This window comes from Psittacula echo, assembly GCF_963264785.1.
Source record: "Psittacula echo genome assembly, chromosome: 9".
Lineage (NCBI taxonomy): Eukaryota > Metazoa > Chordata > Aves > Psittaciformes > Psittacidae > Psittacula > Psittacula echo.
Window position 1 is genome coordinate 4,188,229 of NC_137745.1, and position 25,433 is coordinate 4,213,661.

The following is a 25,433-nucleotide window of genomic DNA, read 5'->3' on the forward strand; positions in this document are numbered from 1 at the left end:
TGGGCAGTTTAAATTGTAAAGCCACATCATGAATTCGGGTAATGATGTACAACTCAAAGTGGAGGATCTTCTAGTCTTTGCTTTCATTTAATGCTTTGACTGGAAGTATCTGAGGGGGGCCTACAAGGATGCTGGGGATGGAGTATTCATCAGGGACTGTAGTGACAGGACAAGGGGAAAGGGGTTAAAACTTAAACAGGGGAAGTTTAGATTGGATATAAGTTTAGATTGGATATAAGGAAGAAATGCTTTACTTTTAGGGTGGTGAGGCACTGGAATGGGTTGCCCAGGGAGGTTGTGAATGCTCCATCCCTGGTGGTGTTTAAGGCCAGGCTGCATGAGGCCTTGGGTGGCATGGTTTAGTGTGAGGTGTCCCTGCCCATGGCAGGGGGCTTGGAACTGTAAGATCTTAAGGTCCTTTCCAACCCTAACTATTCTATGATTCTATGATGTGGAGTGAAAATGTTAATTGCATAATAACTTTTTCAAGCTGAACAGGTATGTATGTGTTGACTGTATATGGCAAGGTGTTTTATTTCTAGCTGCAGATGATGGTACTTCATATTTCAGTTCTGTTTTACCAAGTACCTTACATTAATAGTTGCACCATAGTACTTACCATTGTATTTGTATTCTGCCAGTTCAAATGCAGTACTTCGATGAAGTGGGGATTATGAGTCACTCAAATAGTACACCATCATTTCTTTCTGTAAGCCAAATCCTAGCTGAAGAATTCTGATTTGTTCATGGAGTAAGTGAATGGGAGGTCTCCAACAGCAGAATTGCACATCTCAGGCTGATTGTCCTGGCTGATAGTGTTGTGCTTTTTAAATATCCTTTTAAAGGAACTACCACTTAGAATTTAGCAAGAAGTGGAAGAACACGGAGGGGGAAAGTGTGTTAAATGTGTATGCAGCTAGGGAGTACTGGAGGGGCAAGGCTAATGCAGTTTGGGTATAAAAAAGTACAAACTGCATGTGGAGAAAACCCGCATCATTTATGATTACTCCTCCGTCTTTGAGAAACTAGGACTTGCACCTAGACTAACACCAGCTTGCTTTGCAGAAACTAGTAGAAGGGGAAGAAAAGATGGAATTATTTTCTTAAACTAGAATATAAGGAAATAAAGTAAAATTGTACAACCTGCCATATGAAGACAGGCTAAGAAACTTGGGGCTGCCTGGAGAAGAGAAGGCTGCATGGTAAATGCCCCATTCCTGGCAGTGTTCAAGGTCAGGTTAGGCAGAGCCTTGGGTGACCTGCTCTAGTGGAAGGTGTCCCTGACCATGGCAGGGGGTTGGAACTGGATGATCTTAGGGTCCTTTCCAACCCAAACCATTCCATGGTTCTGAACTGCACAATTTTGACCTCATCATACATTTGTGTGTGATGTACAATAGGTGAAAGTGCTGCTGGAGCATCTTTAATTTGTTATGTTTCTTTTTGTTACGTCACAGAGTTTTAACTCTGAGCTAAATCCTGAGCAGTCTGTTGCTTGTTACAGACACAGATACAGGCACTAAATTATCTTTTATACTAAGCATCTGCCTTGGTTTGAGCAATAAATGTGCAAAATGTAAAGAATTGGAAAAGAAATTTATCTGGCAAAGAGGGTGGATTTATTTGTTATATTTATTAGTGATTAAGGGAAAATAACTTTGCAGGTAGTGAATCTGCATTAAATCATGGACTTTGATTCCAGCAGCAGTGTTTTCACTCACCAGTAATCAACTGTGACAGGAAAAAACCAACATTTTGGTTTGCTACATCTTAAATTACTACAGTTCATTTGTCAAACCCCTTGATTACACACACAGCAGTTGTGATCTCTGGTATTAAGTGTCTTGGCAGAAGACAGCATATAGTGACTGCAGACAGGAAAATGTTTTTCTATATGGATAGTTCCTATAGGAATGTTCTATAGCATTTATATTGTGTGAGTGTGTGTATTTCATTCAAATGCACCAGTTGTTTCCCAGTCCTTCCATGATGTGCAGCTTACCATGTAAACACATTCAATCCACCATCCATCTGAAACCCTGAGTTTTGGAGTTTTAAGACATCTTTTCCTATTGCATGTTGCAAAGTTTGAATAGAGCAGCATGTCATTCTGAGCACTGTTTTTCTTGCTCAGGAAGGGGTACAATGTAGAACTCCTTAGCTGTCAGCTCCTGATGCAGAGTGATGTATTTGGAAGCTCTCTTTGTGTGGGGAATCACAAATTTCTCTGTGAATTCACTCTTGCTCATTTGCTGTTTCCCAAGGGTGGTCAGGATGCTGTTAATGAATGCCAGTGCATATGTGTAGCAGTTGTGGGCTTCTTCATCATACCTAGGGAAAAAACCTCATTAGTAACTTAGCACTATCCATTAATTGCTGCACATGGAGGGATGTTTTACTGAGTGAAATAAGGAAGCACATGCTCTTCCAAGAACTGCTGCCACTTCCTTTTAATGCTGGTGCTTATATTCTCTTTGTTGCAAGTTGTAGGTTGTACTTCCCAGCTAGGGATACTAGAAACTGTAAGCATAAAAAAACCCTCTAACAGAGAGAGCTGCAGACTGTGCAGTAATGAGTTGTTATTTTTTATACTTACTTGGCTTTTACCTTGTTAACCTTTGCTCTCCCATCTATTGTTACTGTTATCTTGAACACATCTTCCTGCAGTAGTCATGTTGATTGTGTGCCACCATGTGCGCTTCCGTTAGCATGGCATTAACTTGGAAGCTTACTGAAAATCAAGTGAATTCTATCACTAATACGCCGATACAGTGTGCCAGTTACACAGGGACAGAAATATTAACTGAATAGGAGGAGTAGCCAGTTAAAATGTTCTTGCCTTGTTTTCCCTCCTGCTACCCTAACCTTGGAGCATATGTCATCCAGTAAATGAAAAGCAATCCGGAACATCAGAATTAGGCTTGGCCTGAACCTAAAGGAATTACAGGATTAGTTTAGTGTAGTTCCTGTGCCTTGAAAACAGAGAGGAGAGAATTTAACATCAGTTTAGCGGTGGCTGGTCTGCTTGTGGGAAAAGTAGGTCACTTTGTCAGGAGGTGGCAGGCAGAGGGAAACCAGAGAAAAGCTTTTTAGAAGAGATGCACACATCCATCCACCTTCTACCAGTGCTTTTTGGACAGCAAGGTAATTGTAGTAGTAATGTCCCAGTGCTGAGATTGCACAGGGATCAGAGACACAAATCCTGTTGGGCTTTTCAAGGTCTGTAAGCCTTTAAAAAGTCTATGTCAAATTCTTTCATCTGGTACTAAGGAGATAATACGTTAACTCTGAAATGTGATAGTCAAGCACACACTAAATTGCTAAAAAATGCTTTTAATTTGATGGGGGCTTTTTTTGTATGAGATGACATCTATGTTCATCCACTTGAACCCCTCACAGAGCTGTGCTCGGGTGGGCTGTGTGTTACGTGTGCTGTTCCTGATGAAAGGGTCAAGGGCTGGTGTTCTCCTGGGGAGCCCTTGGTGATGTGGCAGTGTGTGTGTGTGTGAGCAGAGCCATGTAGCTGGTAACACTGTCACCAGGCATTAGCTTCAAGGAGAGCTGCAGAGTGACCATTCTCATTGGAACTCTTGGTTCAATTCAAAAGATGGGGAAGTTCTTCTGTATTTAACTCTCTCCAAGGCAATGTCAGGAACCAGCTGGAAGAGCTGGCAATGAGCCTGAGCGCGGTTCCCAGTGCTGATCATCACTGACAACCATGAAGTCATCTGGACTTAAGAGCTGGGCAAGAATCCCATCAGTGTGGTCAGAAATGCAAATACACCCAATACTGTTGAAATCTAGAATACATTGAGAGTTTTGCCTGGACTTCTCTGCTTCTCTCCTCAGCAGCACACTCCTAAAGGTAATGCCTCACTGAACTCCTCTTCTTTTGGTCTGGTGGGGAGAGGGGTGTTCATGAAAAATTCCTTTGTTGCTGAAGAAAACTTCCCTGAAAAGATCTCTGATTTTAGAGCTTTGGAATTCCAGCAAATGCGTTGTTACTTACAGCTTAAAAATACTCCCTTTCTGCTGGGCAGGGCCAGTGAATGTCAAGGCAGCATCATTCAGGCTGTTTTGTTAGCAAAGTGTGTCCTAAAGGAGCCAGGAACTACAAGCATCACAGGCCCCAAAACAACAGTCCAATTTCTCATCCCAGACTGAAAACCCCATTGCATTGTCTTTACCACTGCACACCTGTGAGGAAGCCAGGCCTCTCGCACTGAAAATCCCTCTAGGAGCTTATCCCACTGCTCAAGAAGCTCAAACATGTCTGGCTGTACCAGTGGGATACTGATGCACTGTTCCCATCCAGTTTCATCTCTGTGGATGCCCTCTTCATCATAATTGTACACCACACCTGAAAATACAGAGCAGCACTGTCAGGAGCTGCTGCAGAATTGGAGCCATCATCCCACCTGTTGTATTAAGTTATGGAACCTACTACTGCTTTTCCATCTCGCCATTCTTTCCCAGAGTATTCCACAGCTTCCTATCAGTGGCCTTCTGAGGCTAGAGAACAGAAAATGCAGTCCTTGCCTTTATCAAAACCTGTTCTCAATCTTACAATGTCTTTTTGGATGTCTTCTGCTACAGAAGAGAACTTCAGGCCAACCAAGCTTCTTTCCTAAGCCCCCAAGTCAGACCATGTTTATATGAAATAACCATCTGAAGTGAGGTTTTGCAGGGTAGGCCTGCGCTGGGAGAACCTGATCTGATTTCTAATGTGGCTTGTTAAAGTTTGGGAGGTTTTCATTAGGGGGTGTTTAGAAAATAGCAAAACCTGTGTTTCCTGTAACAAGAGCGCTGGCTCTGACATAACTGTCACACCGCGTGGATCACTTGGGTGGAAGAGTTAAGGCTGAGCTGGGCATGTGGACTAAACACAAGGTATGGCAGAGGCAGCAGTTTGTAAGGCAACCACAGAGCCCTTTTACCGTTGCTATTGGTTATTCCAACGTGAAGATCAGAGTTCCCATCGTAGCCTCTGAAAGAAAGACACAGGGATGTTAGTGAGGGGTGTGAGCGATGCCCGGCCCCGGGACAGTCTCTTTGCCAGAGCAGGTACCACTGTGTATGCTGCCAGGGCCCAAGAATCAGAACCATTGGATCCCAGACTTGTTTGGGTTGAAGGGACCTTAAAGCTCATCCAGTTCCAATCCCTGCCACGGGCAGGGACACCTTCCACTACAGCAGGTTGCTCCAAGCCCCTGTGTCCAACCTGGCCTTGAACACTGCCAGGGATGGGGCAGCCACAGCTTCTCTGGGCACCCTGTGCCAGCGCCTCAGCACCCTCACAGGGAAGAGCTTCTGCCTCAGAGCTCATCTCAGTCTCCCCTCTGGCAGGTTAAAGCCATTCCCCTTGTTCTGTCCCTACAGGCCCTTGTCCCAAGCCCTTCTCCAGGTTTCCTGTAGCCCCTTTAGGCACTGGAGCTGCTCTCAGGTCTCCCCTTAAGGAGCCTTCTCTTCTCCAGGCTGCCCCAGCCCAGCTCCCGCCGCCTGACCCCGCCCGGTACCGGAAGCCGTCGCTGTGCGCCGCGGGCCGCAGCAGGAAGCTCCGCGGCTGGCGGTGTCCGTGCCGGAAGGGGGTGGGCACGCGGAGGGGCGCGCCCCGCAGCCCGCTCGGCAGGGGGCGGCCGCACGCGGGGCAGCGGGGCGGCGCGCGCCGGCAGAAGATGGCGGAGCCGCAGTGCACCACCCGCAGAATGGCGCCCTCCGCCATGGCGCCGCTCCGCCCCGCCCGCCGCCCCTCTATGGTGCGGCCGAGCGGCGCTCTAGCCTGCCCTGGCGCGCCTCGGTGGTGTGGTGCGCCGCTGAGTAGTGTCCGGGCGGGGGGCGGTGCCGCGGCCTCTTGGCTCCGCCCTTCCTTCGCCCTTCCGCCCCGGCGGAGCGGAACGCGGCGGGCGGCGCAGGCAGCGGGGCGGAGCGGGGCAGGATGAGCACGAAGCAGGTGACGTGCAGGTGAGCGCTGCCGCTCGGCCCGCGGCCCGCCCGCCCCGCCTGAGGCCTGCGCCCAGCGGCGCACAGGCCGCGGAGGCCTCCTCGGGCCCGTTCCCCCGTGCGGGACCCGGCGTGGGCCTGGCAGCGCCGCGGAGCGCGCTCCCCTCCAGGCGGGTGGGAGAGCGGGGCCCGGGTGCAGGCCGGGACGTGCCGCCGCCGCCCGGCGCGGGAGTGTCACCGCGCCCTGGGGCCGCCCTCGAGGGCCGGGGCGGGTCCGGAAGCGCTTCCCCCCGGTTCCTCCGGGAAGCGAACCCGCGGCTCCCTGGTCCCCGCGCTGACGCCGCGCTCCCCGCAGGTATTACGTGCAGGGAGTGTGCCGCGAGGGGAGCAAGTGCCTGTTCTCGCACGATCTCTCCAGCAGCAAGTCCTCCACCATCTGCAAGTACTACCAGAAGGGGCAGTGCGCATATGGAGCCCGCTGCAGGTAGGACCCGAGGCCTTCCCAGCACCGGCGGGGAGAGAACCGGTTGTAACAGCAGTGGGCAGTGAGTTTGGAACCCCGTGAACCAGAGACCGAGGCAGGATGGCGAAGGGAATGAAGCAGTGTGTTCAGTACGGGCTTTTCCTCACAGTACCAAACCCAGCTTACGGATCCAGTGGTGCAGCGCAGGTTCCAGTGCACAGTTCTGAGAACTGCCCGGTCTGCCTTAGAGCAAAGTGGGTTTTGTGCACTCCTTTTAGAAAGCTGAAACTTCTGCTGAGGTCTGGTGGTTGAAACTCAAGAAACGCTTTAGCAAATACCCCTCGTTAGTTCCTGTTGTTATAGCCTATCCTGGGGAGAAATGCGGGTCGCGGATGGGGTTCTGGTGCTGATGAGGCAGTGCTGTCACTGCAGCAGCCCCATTACAGCCCTGCGCCGGTGATGTGTGATCCTGCCGCGGGCTGCTCCTCATGGGGATGAGTCTGATGCAGCCTGGACCCTAGCGATGGTGCTGTTGTACTTGAGCTGCTTTGCTGGAGGCTGGGGCACTGGGGCACAGAGGTGATTCACGTGCATAGCACACAGGTTCCCATTGGTGTTCGGGTATGTCCCTGGCTTTGCTGAACCTGCCCCTTCCTTGCCCCCTCGGCTCTGCTCTGCTGCAGGAGAGTATTTCCTGAGCTGCTTTGAGCCCTTTCCTAGCAGCATCTCCTACTCTGTGTGCTCTGCTGTCAGAGCAAGAAGTCCCAGTGCTGCTGCCTGCAGGGAGAAACCCAGATCATGAAATGCCACTGATCCCACATGGAGTTTTGATGTTAGAGATGCCAGAAACCTCTGTGTGAGAGGGGTGACAAGACTGAATTGAATGTGCACATAAATAATGTTCTTCCAGCTGCACTGGGTGTCTCTGGAGGGGGAAATAAAGGTGTGCTTTTGGAGGCATCTGCTTTTGGAGGCTGAGGAACCTTTCAGTCTGGCTTCCAAAGAGGCTGAGTGGTTCAGGTGACTTGTCAGAACAGCCCTTTAAAAACAGAAGCAGCTTTTCAGGTCGATTCTGTTTGTCCTGACACCAGCTCCAGGTTCACACCAGTCACACCAGGTTCGGCTCTGTCAGTGCTCTGTCTCTGTTAGGCAGGTACAGTCACACCAGGTTCGGCTCTCTCACTGCTCTGTCTCTGTTAGGCAGGTACAGTCACACCAGGTTTGGCTCTGTCACTGCTCTGTCTCTGTTAGGCAGGTACAGTCACACCAGGTTCGGCTCTCTCACTGCTCTGTCTCTGTTAGGCAGGTACAGTCACACCAGGTTCGGCTCTCTCACTGCTCTGTCTCTGTTAGGCAGGTACAGTCACACCAGGTTCGGCTCTCTCACTGCTCTGTCTCTCCCTGGCAGGTACAGTCACACCAGGTTCGGCTCTGTCACTGCTCTGTCTCTGTTAGGCAGGTACAGTCACACCAGGTTCGGCTCTCTCACTGCTCTGTCTCTCCCTGGCAGGTACAGTCACACCAGGTTCGGCTCTCTCACTGCTCTGTCTCTGTTAGGCAGGTACAGTCACACCAGGTTTGGCTCTGTCACTGCTCTGTCTCTGTTAGGCAGGTACAGTCACACCAGGTTCGGCTCTCTCACTGCTCTGTCTCTGTTAGGCAGGTACAGTCACACCAGGTTTGGCTCTCTCACTGCTCTGTCTCTGTTAGGCAGGTACAGTCACACCAGGTTCAGCTCTGTCACTGCTCTGTCTCTGTTAGGCAGGTACAGTCACACCAGGTTCGGCTCTGTCACTGCTCTGTCTCTGTTAGGCAGGTACAGTCACACCAGGTTCGGCTCTGTCACTGCTCTGTCTCTGTTAGGCAGGTACAGTCACACCAGGTTTGGCTCTGTCACTGCTCTGTCTCTGTTAGGCAGGTACAGTCACACCAGGTTTGGCTCTCTCACTGCTCTGTCTCTGTTAGGCAGGTACAGTCACACCAGGTTCAGCTCTGTCACTGCTCTGTCTCTGTTAGGCAGGTATGATCACACCAGGTTCGGCTCTGTCACTGCTCTGTCTCTGTTAGGCAGGTACAGTCACACCAGGTTCAGCTCTCTCACTGCTCTGTCTCTGTTAGGCAGGTACAGTCACACCAGGTTCGGCTCTGTCACTGCTCTGTCTCTGTTAGGCAGGTACAGTCACACCAGGTTCAGCTCTGTCACTGCTCTGTCTCTGTTAGGCAGGTACAGTCACACCAGGTTCGGCTCTCTCACTGCTCTGTCTCTGTTAGGCAGGTACAGTCACACCAGGTTCATCTCTCTCACTGCTCTGTCTCTGTTAGGCAGGTACAGTCACACCAGGTTCGTCTCTCTCACTGCTCTGTCTCTGTTAGGCAGGTACAGTCACACCAGGTTCGGCTCTCTCACTGCTCTGTCTCTGTTAGGCAGGTACGATCACACCAGGTTCGGCTCTGTCACTGCTCTGTCTCTGTTAGGCAGGTACAGTCACACCAGGTTCGGCTCTCTCACTGCTCTGTCTCTGTTAGGCAGGTACAGTCACACCAGGTTTGGCTCTGTCACTGCTCTGTCTCTGTTAGGCAGGTACAGTCACACCAGGTTCGGCTCTCTCACTGCTCTGTCTCTGTTAGGCAGGTACAGTCACACCAGGTTCGGCTCTCTCACTGCTCTGTCTCTGTTAGGCAGGTACAGTCACACCAGGTTCGGCTCTCTCACTGCTCTGTCTCTCCCTGGCAGGTACAGTCACACCAGGTTCGGCTCTGTCACTGCTCTGTCTCTGTTAGGCAGGTACAGTCACACCAGGTTTGGCTCTCTCACTGCTCTGTCTCTGTTAGGCAGGTACAGTCACACCAGGTTCAGCTCTGTCACTGCTCTGTCTCTGTTAGGCAGGTACAGTCACACCAGGTTCGGCTCTCTCACTGCTCTGTCTCTGTTAGGCAGGTACAGTCACACCAGGTTCGGCTCTGTCACTGCTCTGTCTCTGTTAGGCAGGTACAGTCACACCAGGTTCGGCTCTGTCACTGCTCTGTCTCTGTTAGGCAGGTACAGTCACACCAGGTTCGGCTCTCTCACTGCTCTGTCTCTGTTAGGCAGGTACAGTCACACCAGGTTCGGCTCTGTCACTGCTCTATCTCTGTTAGGCAGGTACAGTCACACCAGGTTCGGCTCTCTCACTGCTCTGTCTCTGTTAGGCAGGTACAGTCACACCAGGTTCAGCTCTGTCACTGCTCTGTCTCTGTTAGGCAGGTACAGTCACACCAGGTTCGGCTCTCTCACTGCTCTGTCTCTGTTAGGCAGGTACAGTCACACCAGGTTCGGCTCTGTCACTGCTCTGTCTCTGTTAGGCAGGTACAGTCACACCAGGTTCGGCTCTGTCACTGCTCTGTCTCTGTTAGGCAGGTACAGTCACACCAGGTTTGGCTCTCTCACTGCTCTGTCTCTGTTAGGCAGGTACAGTCACACCAGGTTCAGCTCTGTCACTGCTCTGTCTCTGTTAGGCAGGTATGATCACACCAGGTTCGGCTCTGTCACTGCTCTGTCTCTGTTAGGCAGGTACAGTCACACCAGGTTCGGCTCTCTCACTGCTCTGTCTCTGTTAGGCAGGTACAGTCACACCAGGTTCGGCTCTGTCACTGCTCTGTCTCTGTTAGGCAGGTACAGTCACACCAGGTTCAGCTCTGTCACTGCTCTGTCTCTGTTAGGCAGGTACAGTCACACCAGGTTCAGCTCTCTCACTGCTCTGTCTCTGTTAGGCAGGTACAGTCACACCAGGTTCGGCTCTCTCACTGCTCTGTCTCTGTTAGGCAGGTACAGTCACATCAGGTTCGTCTCTCTCACTGCTCTGTCTCTGTTAGGCAGGTACAGTCACACCAGGTTCGGCTCTCTCACTGCTCTGTCTCTGTTAGGCAGGTACGATCACACCAGGTTCAGCTCTGTCACTGCTCTGTCTCTGTTAGGCAGGTACAGTCACACCAGGTTCGGCTCTCTCACTGCTCTGTCTCTGTTAGGCAGGTACAGTCACACCAGGTTTGGCTCTGTCACTGCTCTGTCTCTGTTAGGCAGGTACAGTCACACCAGGTTCGGCTCTCTCACTGCTCTGTCTCTGTTAGGCAGGTACAGTCACACCAGGTTCGGCTCTGTCACTGCTCTGTCTCTGTTAGGCAGGTACAGTCACACCAGGTTCGGCTCTCTCACTGCTCTGTCTCTGTTAGGCAGGTACAGTCACACCAGGTTCAGCTCTCTCACTGCTCTGTCTCTGTTAGGCAGGTACAGTCACACCAGGTTCGGCTCTCTCACTGCTCTGTCTCTCCCTGGCAGGTACAGTCACACCAGGTTCGTCTCTCTCACTGCTCTGTCTCTGTTAGGCAGGTACAGTCACACCAGGTTTGGCTCTCTCACTGCTCTGTCTCTGTTAGGCAGGTACAGTCACACCAGGTTCGTCTCTCTCACTGCTCTGTCTCTGTTAGGCAGGTACAGTCACACCAGGTTCAGCTCTGTCACTGCTCTGTCTCTGTTAGGCAGGTACAGTCACACCAGGTTCAGCTCTCTCACTGCTCTGTCTCTGTTACGCAGGTACAGTCACACCAGGTTCAGCTCTGTCACTGCTCTGTCTCTGTTAGGCAGGTACAGTCACACCAGGTTCGGCTCTGTCACTGCTCTGTCTCTGTTAGGCAGGTACGATCACACCAGGTTCAGCTCTCTCACTGCTCTGTCTCTGTTAGGCAGGTACGATCACACCAGGTTCGGCTCTCTCACTGCTCTGTCTCTGTTAGGCAGGTACAGTCACACCAGGTTCGGCTCTGTCACTGCTCTGTCTCTGTTAGGCAGGTACAGTCACACCAGGTTCGGCTCTGTCACTGCTCTGTCTCTGTTAGGCAGGTACAGTCACACCAGGTTCGTCTCTCTCACTGCTCTGTCTCTGTTAGGCAGGTACAGTCACACCAGGTTCGGCTCTCTCACTGCTCTGTCTCTGTTAGGCAGGTACAGTCACACCAGGTTCAGCTCTCTCACTGCTCTGTCTCTGTTAGGCAGGTACAGTCACACCAGGTTCGGCTCTCTCACTGCTCTGTCTCTGTTAGGCAGGTACAGTCACACCAGGTTCGGCTCTGTCACTGCTCTGTCTCTGTTAGGCAGCTACAGTCATACCAGGTTCAGCTCTCTCACTGCTCTGTCTCTGTTAGGCAGGTACGATCACACCAGGTTCAGCTCTGTCACTGCTCTGTCTCTGTTAGGCAGGTACAGTCACACCAGGTTTGGCTCTCTCACTGCTCTGTCTCTGTTAGGCAGGTACAGTCACACCAGGTTTGGCTCTGTCACTGCTCTGTCTCTGTTAGGCAGGTACAGTCACACCAGGTTCGGCTCTCTCACTGCTCTGTCTCTGTTAGGCAGGTACAGTCACACCAGGTTCGGCTCTCTCACTGCTCTGTCTCTGTTAGGCAGGTACAGTCACACCAGGTTCGGCTCTCTCACTGCTCTGTCTCTGTTAGGCAGGTACAGTCACACCAGGTTCAGCTCTCTCACTGCTCTGTCTCTGTTAGGCAGGTACAGTCACACCAGGTTCGGCTCTCTCACTGCTCTGTCTCTCCCTGGCAGGTACAGTCACACCAGGTTCGGCTCTGTCACTGCTCTGTCTCTGTTAGGCAGGTACAGTCACACCAGGTTTGGCTCTCTCACTGCTCTGTCTCTGTTAGGCAGGTACAGTCACACCAGGTTCGTCTCTCTCACTGCTCTGTCTCTGTTAGGCAGGTACAGTCACACCAGGTTCAGCTCTGTCACTGCTCTGTCTCTGTTAGGCAGGTACAGTCACACCAGGTTCAGCTCTCTCACTGCTCTGTCTCTGTTAGGCAGGTACAGTCACACCAGGTTCGGCTCTCTCACTGCTCTGTCTCTCCCTGGCAGGTACAGTCACACCAGGTTCGTCTCTCTCACTGCTCTGTCTCTGTTAGGCAGGTACAGTCACACCAGGTTTGGCTCTCTCACTGCTCTGTCTCTGTTAGGCAGGTACAGTCACACCAGGTTCGTCTCTCTCACTGCTCTGTCTCTGTTAGGCAGGTACAGTCACACCAGGTTCAGCTCTGTCACTGCTCTGTCTCTGTTAGGCAGGTACAGTCACACCAGGTTCAGCTCTCTCACTGCTCTGTCTCTGTTACGCAGGTACAGTCACACCAGGTTCAGCTCTCTCACTGCTCTGTCTCTGTTAGGCAGGTACAGTCACACCAGGTTCGGCTCTGTCACTGCTCTGTCTCTGTTAGGCAGGTACGATCACACCAGGTTCAGCTCTCTCACTGCTCTGTCTCTGTTAGGCAGGTACGATCACACCAGGTTCGGCTCTCTCACTGCTCTGTCTCTGTTAGGCAGGTACAGTCACACCAGGTTCGGCTCTGTCACTGCTCTGTCTCTGTTAGGCAGGTACAGTCACACCAGGTTCGGCTCTGTCACTGCTCTGTCTCTGTTAGGCAGGTACAGTCACACCAGGTTCGGCTCTCTCACTGCTCTGTCTCTGTTAGGCAGGTACAGTCACACCAGGTTCGGCTCTCTCACTGCTCTGTCTCTGTTAGGCAGGTACAGTCACACCAGGTTCAGCTCTCTCACTGCTCTGTCTCTGTTAGGCAGGTACAGTCACACCAGGTTCGGCTCTCTCACTGCTCTGTCTCTGTTAGGCAGGTACAGTCACACCAGGTTCGGCTCTGTCACTGCTCTGTCTCTGTTAGGCAGCTACAGTCATACCAGGTTCAGCTCTCTCACTGCTCTGTCTCTGTTAGGCAGGTACAGTCACACCAGGTTCGGCTCTCTCACTGCTCTGTCTCTGTTAGGCAGGTACAGTCACACCAGGTTCGGCTCTGTCACTGCTCTGTCTCTGTTAGGCAGGTACAGTCACACCAGGTTCAGCTCTGTCACTGCTCTGTCTCTGTTAGGCAGGTACAGTCACACCAGGTTCGTCTCTCTCACTGCTCTGTCTCTGTTAGGCAGGTACAGTCACACCAGGTTCGGCTCTGTCACTGCTCTGTCTCTGTTAGGCAGGTACAGTCACACCAGGTTCGGCTCTCTCACTGCTCTGTCTCTCCCTGGCAGGTACAGTCACACCAGGTTCGGCTCTGTCACTGCTCTGTCTCTGTTAGGCAGGTACAGTCACACCAGGTTCGGCTCTCTCACTGCTCTGTCTCTGTTAGGCAGGTACAGTCACACCAGGTTCGGCTCTCTCACTGCTCTGTCTCTCCCTGGCAGGTACAGTCACACCAGGTTCGGCTCTCTCACTGCTCTGTCTCTCCCTGGCAGGTACAGTCACACCAGGTTCAGCTCTGTCACTGCTCTGTCTCTGTTAGGCAGGTACAGTCACACCAGGTTCGGCTCTCTCACTGCTCTGTCTCTGTTAGGCAGGTACAGTCACACCAGGTTCGGCTCTGTCACTGCTCTGTCTCTGTTAGGCAGGTGCAGTCACACCAGGTTCGGCTCTGTCACTGCTCTGTCTCTGTTAGGCAGGTACAGTCACACCAGGTTCGGCTCTCTCACTGCTCTGTCTCTGTTAGGCAGGTACAGTCACACCAGGTTCGGCTCTCTCACTGCTCTGTCTCTCCCTGGCAGGTACAGTCACACCAGGTTCGGCTCTCTCACTGCTCTGTCTCTCCCTGGCAGGTACAGTCACACCAGGTTCAGCTCTGTCACTGCTCTGTCTCTGTTAGGCAGGTACAGTCACACCAGGTTCGGCTCTCTCACTGCTCTGTCTCTGTTAGGCAGGTACAGTCACACCAGGTTCAGCTCTGTCACTGCTCTGTCTCTGTTAGGCAGGTGCAGTCACACCAGGTTCGGCTCTCTCACTGCTCTGTCTCTGTTAGGCAGGTACAGTCACACCAGGTTTGGCTCTCTCACTGCTCTGTCTCTGTTAGGCAGGTACAGTCACACCAGGTTCAGCTCTGTCACTGCTCTGTCTCTGTTAGGCAGGTATGATCACACCAGGTTCGGCTCTGTCACTGCTCTGTCTCTGTTAGGCAGGTACAGTCACACCAGGTTCAGCTCTCTCACTGCTCTGTCTCTGTTAGGGAGGTACAGTCACACCAGGTTCGGCTCTCTCACTGCTCTGTCTCTGTTAGGCAGGTACAGTCACACCAGGTTCAGCTCTGTCACTGCTCTGTCTCTGTTAGGCAGGTACAGTCACACCAGGTTCAGCTCTCTCACTGCTCTGTCTCTGTTAGGCAGGTACAGTCACACCAGGTTCGGCTCTCTCACTGCTCTGTCTCTGTTAGGCAGGTACAGTCACACCAGGTTCAGCTCTCTCACTGCTCTGTCTCTGTTAGGCAGGTACAGTCACACCAGGTTCGGCTCTCTCACTGCTCTGTCTCTGTTAGGCAGGTACAGTCACACCAGGTTCGGCTCTCTCACTGCTCTGTCTCTGTTAGGCAGGTACAGTCACACCAGGTTCAGCTCTCTCACTGCTCTATCTCTGTTAGGCAGGTACAGTCACACCAGGTTCGGCTCTGTCACTGCTCTGTCTCTGTTAGGCAGGTACAGTCACACCAGGTTCGGCTCTGTCACTGCTCTGTCTCTGTTAGGCAGGTACAGTCACACCAGGTTCGTCTCTCTCACTGCTCTGTCTCTGTTAGGCAGGTACAGTCACACCAGGTTCGTCTCTCTCACTGCTCTGTCTCTGTTAGGCAGGTACAGTCACACCAGGTTCGGCTCTGTCACTGCTCTGTCTCTGTTAGGCAGGTACGATCACACCAGGTTCAGCTCTGTCACTGCTCTGTCTCTGTTAGGCAGGTACAGTCACACCAGGTTCGGCTCTCTCACTGCTCTGTCTCTGTTAGGCAGGTACAGTCACACCAGGTTCGGCTCTCTCACTGCTCTGTCTCTGTTAGGCAGGTACAGTCACACCAGGTTCGGCTCTGTCACTGCTCTGTCTCTGTTAGGCAGGTACAGTCACACCAGGTTCGGCTCTGTTACTGCTCTGTCTCTGTTAGGCAGGTACAGTCACACCAGGTTCAGCTCTCTCACTGCTCTGTCTCTGTTAGGCAGGTACAGTCACACCAGGTTCAGCTCTCTCACTGCTCTGTCTCTGTTAGGCAGGTACAGTCACACCAGGTTCGGCTCTCTCACTGCTCTGTCTCTGTTAGGCAGGTACAGTCACACCAGGTTCGGCTCTGTCACTGCTCTGTCTCTGTTAGGCAGGTACAGTCACACCAGGTTCAGCTCTCTCACTGCTCTGTCTCTGTTAGGCAGGTACAGTCACACCAGGTTCGGCTCTGTCACTGCTCTATCTCTGTTAGGCAGGTACAGTCACACCAGGTTCAGCTCTCTCACTGCTCTGTCTCTGTTAGGCAGGTACAGTCACACCAGGTTCGGCTCTGTCACTGCTCTGTCTCTGTTAGGCAGGTACAGTCACACCAGGTTCAGCTCTCTCACTGCTCTGTCTCTGTTAGGCAGGTACAGTCACACCAGGTTCGGCTCTGTCACTGCTCTGTCTCTGTTAGGCAGGTACAGTCACACCAGGTTCAGCTCTCTCACTGCTCTGTCTCTGTTAGGCAGGTACAGTCACACCAGGTTCGGCTCTCTCACTGCTCTGTCTCTGTTAGGCAGGTACAGTCACATCAGGTTCGTCTCTCTCACTGCTCTGTCTCTGTTAGGCAGGTACAGTCACACCAGGTTCGGCTCTCTCACTGCTCTGTCTCTGTTAGGCAGGTACGATCACACCAGGTTCAGCTCTGTCACTGCTCTGTCTCTGTTAGGCAGGTACAGTCACACCAGGTTTGGCTCTGTCACTGCTCTGTCTCTGTTAGGCAGGTACAGTCACACCAGGTTTGGCTCTGTCACTGCTCTGTCTCTGTTAGGCAGGTACAGTCACACCAGGTTCGGCTCTGTCACTGCTCTGTCTCTGTTAGGCAGGTACAGTCACACCAGGTTCGGCTCTCTCACTGCTCTGTCTCTGTTAGGCAGGTACAGTCACACCAGGTTCGGCTCTCTCACTGCTCTGTCTCTGTTAGGCAGGTACAGTCACACCAGGTTCAGCTCTCTCACTGCTCTGTCTCTGTTAGGCAGGTACAGTCACACCAGGTTCGGCTCTCTCACTGCTCTGTCTCTCCCTGGCAGGTACAGTCACACCAGGTTCGGCTCTGTCACTGCTCTGTCTCTGTTAGGCAGGTACAGTCACACCAGGTTTGGCTCTCTCACTGCTCTGTCTCTGTTAGGCAGGTACAGTCACACCAGGTTCGTCTCTCTCACTGCTCTGTCTCTGTTAGGCAGGTACAGTCACACCAGGTTCAGCTCTGTCACTGCTCTGTCTCTGTTAGGCAGGTACAGTCACACCAGGTTCAGCTCTGTCACTGCTCTGTCTCTGTTAGGCAGGTACAGTCACACCAGGTTCAGCTCTCTCACTGCTCTGTCTCTGTTAGGCAGGTACAGTCACACCAGGTTCGGCTCTGTCACTGCTCTGTCTCTGTTAGGCAGGTACGATCACACCAGGTTCAGCTCTCTCACTGCTCTGTCTCTGTTAGGCAGGTACGATCACACCAGGTTCGGCTCTCTCACTGCTCTGTCTCTGTTAGGCAGGTACAGTCACACCAGGTTCGGCTCTGTCACTGCTCTGTCTCTATTAGGCAGGTACAGTCACACCAGGTTCGGCTCTGTCACTGCTCTGTCTCTGTTAGGCAGGTACAGTCACACCAGGTTCGGCTCTCTCACTGCTCTGTCTCTGTTAGGCAGGTACAGTCACACCAGGTTCGGCTCTGTCACTGCTCTGTCTCTGTTAGGCAGGTACAGTCACACCAGGTTCAGCTCTCTCACTGCTCTGTCTCTGTTAGGCAGGTACAGTCACACCAGGTTCGGCTCTCTCACTGCTCTGTCTCTGTTAGGCAGGTACAGTCACACCAGGTTCGGCTCTGTCACTGCTCTGTCTCTGTTAGGCAGCTACAGTCATACCAGGTTCAGCTCTCTCACTGCTCTGTCTCTGTTAGGCAGGTACAGTCACACCAGGTTCGGCTCTCTCACTGCTCTGTCTCTGTTAGGCAGGTACAGTCACACCAGGTTCGGCTCTCTCACTGCTCTGTCTCTGTTAGGCAGGTACAGTCACACCAGGTTCAGCTCTGTCACTGCTCTGTCTCTGTTAGGCAGGTACAGTCACACCAGGTTCGGCTCTCTCACTGCTCTGTCTCTGTTAGGCAGGTACAGTCACACCAGGTTCGGCTCTGTCACTGCTCTGTCTCTGTTAGGCAGGTACAGTCACACCAGGTTCGGCTCTGTCACTGCTCTGTCTCTGTTAGGCAGGTACAGTCACACCAGGTTCGGCTCTCTCACTGCTCTGTCTCTCCCTAGCAGGTACAGTCACACCAGGTTCGGCTCTGTCACTGCTCTGTCTCTGTTAGGCAGGTACAGTCACACCAGGTTCAGCTCTGTCACTGCTCTGTCTCTGTTAGGCAGGTACAGTCACACCAGGTTCGGCTCTCTCACTGCTCTGTCTCTCCCTGGCAGGTACAGTCACACCAGGTTCGGCTCTCTCACTGCTCTGTCTCTCCCTGGCAGGTACAGTCACACCAGGTTCAGCTCTGTCACTGCTCTGTCTCTGTTAGGCAGGTACAGTCACACCAGGTTCGGCTCTGTCACTGCTCTGTCTCTGTTAGGCAGGTACAGTCACACCAGGTTCGGCTCTGTCACTGCTCTGTCTCTGTTAGGCAGGTGCAGTCACACCAGGTTCGGCTCTCTCACTGCTCTGTCTCTGTTAGGCAGGTACAGTCACACCAGGTTTGGCTCTCTCACTGCTCTGTCTCTGTTAGGCAGGTACAGTCACACCAGGTTCGGCTCTGTCACTGCTCTGTCTCTGTTAGGCAGGTACAGTCACACCAGGTTCAGCTCTGTCACTGCTCTGTCTCTGTTAGGCAGGTACAGTCACACCAGGTTCAGCTCTCTCACTGCTCTGTCTCTGTTAGGCAGGTACAGTCACACCAGGTTCGGCTCTGTCACTGCTCTGTCTCTGTTAGGCAGGTGCAGTCACACCAGGTTCGGCTCTCTCACTGCTCTGTCTCTGTTAGGCAGGTACAGTCACACCAGGTTTGGCTCTCTCACTGCTCTGTCTCTGTTAGGCAGGTACAGTCACACCAGGTTCGGCTCTGTCACTGCTCTGTCTCTGTTAGGCAGGTACAGTCACACCAGGTTCAGCTCTGTCACTGCTCTGTCTCTGTTAGGCAGGTACAGTCACACCAGGTTCAGCTCTCTCACTGCTCTGTCTCTGTTAGGCAGGTACAGTCACACCAGGTTCAGCTCTCTCACTGCTCTGTCTCTGTTAGGCAGGTACAGTCACACCAGGTTCGGCTCTCTCACTGCTCTGTCTCTGTTAGGCAGGTACAGTCACACCAGGTTCAGCTCTGTCACTGCTCTGTCTCTGTTAGGCAGGTATGATCACACCAGGTTCGGCTCTGTCACTGCTCTGTCTCTGTTAGGCAGGTACAGTCACACCAGGTTCGGCTCTCTCACTGCTCTGTCTCTGTTAGGCAGGTACAGTCACACCAGGTTCGGCTCTGTCACTGCTCTGTCTCTGTTAGGCAGGTACAGTCACACCAGGTTCAGCTCTGTCACTGCTCTGTCTCTGTTAGGCAGGTACAGTCACACCAGGTTCAGCTCTCTCACTGCTCTGTCTCTGTTAGGCAGGTACAGTCACACCAGGTTCGGCTCTCTCACTGCTCTGTCTCTGTTAGGCAGGTACAGTCACATCAGGTTCGTCTCTCTCACTGCTCTGTCTCTGTTAGGCAGGTACAGTCACACCAGGTTCGGCTCTCTCACTGCTCTGTCTCTGTTAGGCAGGTACGATCACACCAGGTTCAGCTCTGTCACTGCTCTGTCTCTGTTAGGCAGGTACAGTCACACCAGGTTCGGCTCTCTCACTGCTCTGTCTCTGTTAGGCAGGTACAGTCACACCAGGTTTGGCTCTGTCACTGCTCTGTCTCTGTTAGGCAGGTACAGTCACACCAGGTTCGGCTCTCTCACTGCTCTGTCTCTGTTAGGCAGGTACAGTCACACCAGGTTCAGCTCTCTCACTGCTCTGTCTCTGTTAGGCAGGTACAGTCACACCAGGTTCGGCTCTCTCACTGCTCTGTCTCTCCCTGGCAGGTACAGTCACACCAGGTTCGTCTCTCTCACTGCTCTGTCTCTGTTAGGCAGGTACAGTCACACCAGGTTTGGCTCTCTCACTGCTCTGTCTCTGTTAGGCAGGTACAGTCACACCAGGTTCGTCTCTCTCACTGCTCTGTCTCTGTTAGGCAGGTACAGTCACACCAGGTTCAGCTCTGTCACTGCTCTGTCTCTGTTAGGCAGGTACAGTCACACCAGGTTCAGCTCTCTCACTGCTCTGTCTCTGTTACGCAGGTACAGTCACACCAGGTTCAGCTCTGTCACTGCTCTGTCTCTGTTAGGCAGGTACAGTCACACCAGGTTCGGCTCTGTCACTGCTCTGTCTCTGTTAGGCAGGTACGATCACACCAGGTTCAGCTCTCTCACTGCTCTGTCTCTGTTAGGCAGGTACAGTCACACCAGGTTCGGCTCTGTCACTGCTCTGTCTCTGTTAGGCAGGTACGATCACACCAGGTTCGGCTCTCTCACTGCTCTGTCTCTGTTAGGCAGGTACAGTCACACCAGGTTCGGCTCTGTCACTGCTCTGTCTCTGTTAGGCAGGTACAGTCACACCAGGTTCGGCTCTGTCACTGCTCTGTCTCTGTTAGGCAGGTACAGTCACACCAGGTTCGGCTCTCTCACTGCTCTGTCTCTGTTAGGCAGGTACAGTCACACCAGGTTCGGCTCTCTCACTGCTCTGTCTCTGTTAGGCAGGTACAGTCACACCAGGTTCAGCTCTCTCACTGCTCTGTCTCTGTTAGGCAGGTACAGTCACACCAGGTTCGGCTCTCTCACTGCTCTGTCTCTGTTAGGCAGGTACAGTCACACCAGGTTCGGCTCTGTCACTGCTCTGTCTCTGTTAGGCAGCTACAGTCATACCAGGTTCAGCTCTCTCACTGCTCTGTCTCTGTTAGGCAGGTACAGTCACACCAGGTTCGGCTCTCTCACTGCTCTGTCTCTGTTAGGCAGGTACAGTCACACCAGGTTCGGCTCTGTCACTGCTCTGTCTCTGTTAGGCAGGTACAGTCACACCAGGTTCAGCTCTGTCACTGCTCTGTCTCTGTTAGGCAGGTACAGTCACACCAGGTTCGGCTCTCTCACTGCTCTGTCTCTGTTAGGCAGGTACAGTCACACCAGGTTCGGCTCTGTCACTGCTCTGTCTCTGTTAGGCAGGTACAGTCACACCAGGTTCGGCTCTCTCACTGCTCTGTCTCTCCCTGGCAGGTACAGTCACACCAGGTTCGGCTCTGTCACTGCTCTGTCTCTGTTAGGCAGGTACAGTCACACCAGGTTCGGCTCTCTCACTGCTCTGTCTCTGTTAGGCAGGTACAGTCACACCAGGTTCGGCTCTCTCACTGCTCTGTCTCTCCCTGGCAGGTACAGTCACACCAGGTTCGGCTCTCTCACTGCTCTGTCTCTCCCTGGCAGGTACAGTCACACCAGGTTCAGCTCTGTCACTGCTCTGTCTCTGTTAGGCAGGTACAGTCACACCAGGTTCGGCTCTCTCACTGCTCTGTCTCTGTTAGGCAGGTACAGTCACACCAGGTTCGGCTCTGTCACTGCTCTGTCTCTGTTAGGCAGGTGCAGTCACACCAGGTTCGGCTCTGTCACTGCTCTGTCTCTGTTAGGCAGGTACAGTCACACCAGGTTCGGCTCTCTCACTGCTCTGTCTCTGTTAGGCAGGTACAGTCACACCAGGTTCGGCTCTCTCACTGCTCTGTCTCTCCCTGGCAGGTACAGTCACACCAGGTTCGGCTCTCTCACTGCTCTGTCTCTCCCTGGCAGGTACAGTCACACCAGGTTCAGCTCTGTCACTGCTCTGTCTCTGTTAGGCAGGTACAGTCACACCAGGTTCGGCTCTCTCACTGCTCTGTCTCTGTTAGGCAGGTACAGTCACACCAGGTTCGGCTCTGTCACTGCTCTGTCTCTGTTAGGCAGGTGCAGTCACACCAGGTTCGGCTCTCTCACTGCTCTGTCTCTGTTAGGCAGGTACAGTCACACCAGGTTTGGCTCTCTCACTGCTCTGTCTCTGTTAGGCAGGTACAGTCACACCAGGTTCAGCTCTGTCACTGCTCTGTCTCTGTTAGGCAGGTATGATCACACCAGGTTCGGCTCTGTCACTGCTCTGTCTCTGTTAGGCAGGTACAGTCACACCAGGTTCAGCTCTCTCACTGCTCTGTCTCTGTTAGGGAGGTACAGTCACACCAGGTTCGGCTCTGTCACTGCTCTGTCTCTGTTAGGCAGGTACAGTCACACCAGGTTCAGCTCTGTCACTGCTCTGTCTCTGTTAGGCAGGTACAGTCACACCAGGTTCAGCTCTCTCACTGCTCTGTCTCTGTTAGGCAGGTACAGTCACACCAGGTTCGGCTCTCTCACTGCTCTGTCTCTGTTAGGCAGGTACAGTCACACCAGGTTCGTCTCTCTCACTGCTCTGTCTCTGTTAGGCAGGTACAGTCACACCAGGTTCGGCTCTCTCACTGCTCTGTCTCTGTTAGGCAGGTACGATCACACCAGGTTCAGCTCTGTCACTGCTCTGTCTCTGTTAGGCAGGTACAGTCACACCAGGTTCGGCTCTCTCACTGCTCTGTCTCTGTTAGGCAGGTACAGTCACACCAGGTTCAGCTCTCTCACTGCTCTGTCTCTGTTAGGCAGGTACAGTCACACCAGGTTCGGCTCTCTCACTGCTCTGTCTCTGTTAGGCAGGTACAGTCACACCAGGTTCGGCTCTCTCACTGCTCTGTCTCTGTTAGGCAGGTACAGTCACACCAGGTTCAGCTCTCTCACTGCTCTATCTCTGTTAGGCAGGTACAGTCACACCAGGTTCGGCTCTGTCACTGCTCTGTCTCTGTTAGGCAGGTACAGTCACACCAGGTTCGGCTCTGTCACTGCTCTGTCTCTGTTAGGCAGGTACAGTCACACCAGGTTCGTCTCTCTCACTGCTCTGTCTCTGTTAGGCAGGTACAGTCACACCAGGTTCGTCTCTCTCACTGCTCTGTCTCTGTTAGGCAGGTACAGTCACACCAGGTTCGGCTCTGTCACTGCTCTGTCTCTGTTAGGCAGGTACGATCACACCAGGTTCAGCTCTGTCACTGCTCTGTCTCTGTTAGGCAGGTACAGTCACACCAGGTTCGGCTCTCTCACTGCTCTGTCTCTGTTAGGCAGGTACAGTCACACCAGGTTCGGCTCTCTCACTGCTCTGTCTCTGTTAGGCAGGTACAGTCACACCAGGTTCGGCTCTGTCACTGCTCTGTCTCTGTTAGGCAGGTACAGTCACACCAGGTTCGGCTCTGTTACTGCTCTGTCTCTGTTAGGCAGGTACAGTCACACCAGGTTCAGCTCTCTCACTGCTCTGTCTCTGTTAGGCAGGTACAGTCACACCAGGTTCAGCTCTCTCACTGCTCTGTCTCTGTTAGGCAGGTACAGTCACACCAGGTTCGGCTCTCTCACTGCTCTGTCTCTGTTAGGCAGGTACAGTCACACCAGGTTCGGCTCTGTCACTGCTCTGTCTCTGTTAGGCAGGTACAGTCACACCAGGTTCAGCTCTCTCACTGCTCTGTCTCTGTTAGGCAGGTACAGTCACACCAGGTTCGGCTCTGTCACTGCTCTATCTCTGTTAGGCAGGTACAGTCACACCAGGTTCAGCTCTCTCACTGCTCTGTCTCTGTTAGGCAGGTACAGTCACACCAGGTTCGGCTCTGTCACTGCTCTGTCTCTGTTAGGCAGGTACAGTCACACCAGGTTCAGCTCTCTCACTGCTCTGTCTCTGTTAGGCAGGTACAGTCACACCAGGTTCGGCTCTGTCACTGCTCTGTCTCTGTTAGGCAGGTACAGTCACACCAGGTTCGGCTCTCTCACTGCTCTGTCTCTGTTAGGCAGGTACAGTCACACCAGGTTCAGCTCTCTCACTGCTCTGTCTCTGTTAGGCAGGTACAGTCACATCAGGTTCGTCTCTCTCACTGCTCTGTCTCTGTTAGGCAGGTACAGTCACACCAGGTTCGGCTCTCTCACTGCTCTGTCTCTGTTAGGCAGGTACGATCACACCAGGTTCAGCTCTGTCACTGCTCTGTCTCTGTTAGGCAGGTACAGTCACACCAGGTTTGGCTCTCTCACTGCTCTGTCTCTGTTAGGCAGGTACAGTCACACCAGGTTTGGCTCTGTCACTGCTCTGTCTCTGTTAGGCAGGTACAGTCACACCAGGTTCGGCTCTGTCACTGCTCTGTCTCTGTTAGGCAGGTACAGTCACACCAGGTTCGGCTCTCTCACTGCTCTGTCTCTGTTAGGCAGGTACAGTCACACCAGGTTCGTCTCTCTCACTGCTCTGTCTCTGTTAGGCAGGTACAGTCACACCAGGTTCAGCTCTCTCACTGCTCTGTCTCTGTTAGGCAGGTACAGTCACACCAGGTTCGGCTCTCTCACTGCTCTGTCTCTCCCTGGCAGGTACAGTCACACCAGGTTCGGCTCTGTCACTGCTCTGTCTCTGTTAGGCAGGTACAGTCACACCAGGTTTGGCTCTCTCACTGCTCTGTCTCTGTTAGGCAGGTACAGTCACACCAGGTTCGTCTCTCTCACTGCTCTGTCTCTGTTAGGCAGGTACAGTCACACCAGGTTCAGCTCTCTCACTGCTCTGTCTCTGTTAGGCAGGTACAGTCACACCAGGTTCAGCTCTCTCACTGCTCTGTCTCTGTTAGGCAGGTACAGTCACACCAGGTTCGGCTCTCTCACTGCTCTGTCTCTCCCTGGCAGGTACAGTCACACCAGGTTCGTCTCTCTCACTGCTCTGTCTCTGTTAGGCAGGTACAGTCACACCAGGTTTGGCTCTCTCACTGCTCTGTCTCTGTTAGGCAGGTACAGTCACACCAGGTTCGTCTCTCTCACTGCTCTGTCTCTGTTAGGCAGGTACAGTCACACCAGGTTCAGCTCTGTCACTGCTCTGTCTCTGTTAGGCAGGTACAGTCACACCAGGTTCAGCTCTCTCACTGCTCTGTCTCTGTTACGCAGGTACAGTCACACCAGGTTCAGCTCTGTCACTGCTCTGTCTCTGTTAGGCAGGTACAGTCACACCAGGTTCGGCTCTGTCACTGCTCTGTCTCTGTTAGGCAGGTACAGTCACACCAGGTTCAGCTCTCTCACTGCTCTGTCTCTGTTACGCAGGTACAGTCACACCAGGTTCAGCTCTGTCACTGCTCTGTCTCTGTTAGGCAGGTACAGTCACACCAGGTTCGGCTCTGTCACTGCTCTGTCTCTGTTAGGCAGGTACGATCACACCAGGTTCAGCTCTCTCACTGCTCTGTCTCTGTTAGGCAGGTACGATCACACCAGGTTCGGCTCTCTCACTGCTCTGTCTCTGTTAGGCAGGTACAGTCACACCAGGTTCGGCTCTCTCACTGCTCTGTCTCTGTTAGGCAGGTACAGTCACACCAGGTTCGGCTCTGTCACTGCTCTGTCTCTGTTAGGCAGGTACAGTCACACCAGGTTCGGCTCTCTCACTGCTCTGTCTCTGTTAGGCAGGTACAGTCACACCAGGTTCGGCTCTCTCACTGCTCTGTCTCTGTTAGGCAGGTACAGTCACACCAGGTTCAGCTCTCTCACTGCTCTGTCTCTGTTAGGCAGGTACAGTCACACCAGGTTCGGCTCTCTCACTGCTCTGTCTCTGTTAGGCAGGTACAGTCACACCAGGTTCGGCTCTGTCACTGCTCTGTCTCTGTTAGGCAGCTACAGTCATACCAGGTTCAGCTCTCTCACTGCTCTGTCTCTGTTAGGCAGGTACAGTCACACCAGGTTCGGCTCTCTCACTGCTCTGTCTCTGTTAGGCAGGTACAGTCACACCAGGTTCGGCTCTGTCACTGCTCTGTCTCTGTTAGGCAGGTACAGTCACACCAGGTTCAGCTCTGTCACTGCTCTGTCTCTGTTAGGCAGGTACAGTCACACCAGGTTCGGCTCTCT

The 25,433-nt window shown here is 52.9% G+C and overlaps 2 protein-coding genes across 5 annotated transcripts in view; one reads left to right on the plus strand and one right to left on the minus strand.

The window, feature by feature from the left end:
* Nucleotides 1-1,649: 1,649 nt before the first annotated feature.
* On the minus strand, nucleotides 1,650-5,859 carry MKRN2OS (MKRN2 opposite strand). Its single transcript, XM_080625911.1, has 4 exons — nucleotides 5,517-5,859; nucleotides 4,938-4,987; nucleotides 4,198-4,360; nucleotides 1,650-2,331 (listed from the first exon to the last, which is right to left on the minus strand). The coding sequence occupies exons 1-4, from the start codon at nucleotides 5,720-5,722 to the stop codon at nucleotides 2,106-2,108; spliced, it is 645 nt and encodes a 214-aa protein (XP_080482037.1). The 5' UTR covers nucleotides 5,723-5,859; the 3' UTR covers nucleotides 1,650-2,105.
* The window catches only part of MKRN2 (makorin ring finger protein 2), a gene marked incomplete at its 3' end in the record, with an annotated part of 31,209 nt that continues 11,582 nt past the window's right edge, over nucleotides 5,807-25,433 (plus strand). For 2 of the 4 annotated variants that reach the window (XM_080625906.1, XM_080625909.1), the window contains exons 1-2: nucleotides 5,807-5,961; nucleotides 6,296-6,424. In XM_080625906.1, the coding sequence (XP_080482032.1) occupies nucleotides 5,936-5,961; nucleotides 6,296-6,424 (155 nt within the window). In that variant the 5' untranslated portion in view covers nucleotides 5,807-5,935. Of the gene's footprint in view, nucleotides 5,962-6,295; nucleotides 6,658-25,433 lie in introns of those variants that run through there. The other 2 variants (XM_080625908.1, XM_080625907.1) reach the window with 2 other exon arrangements.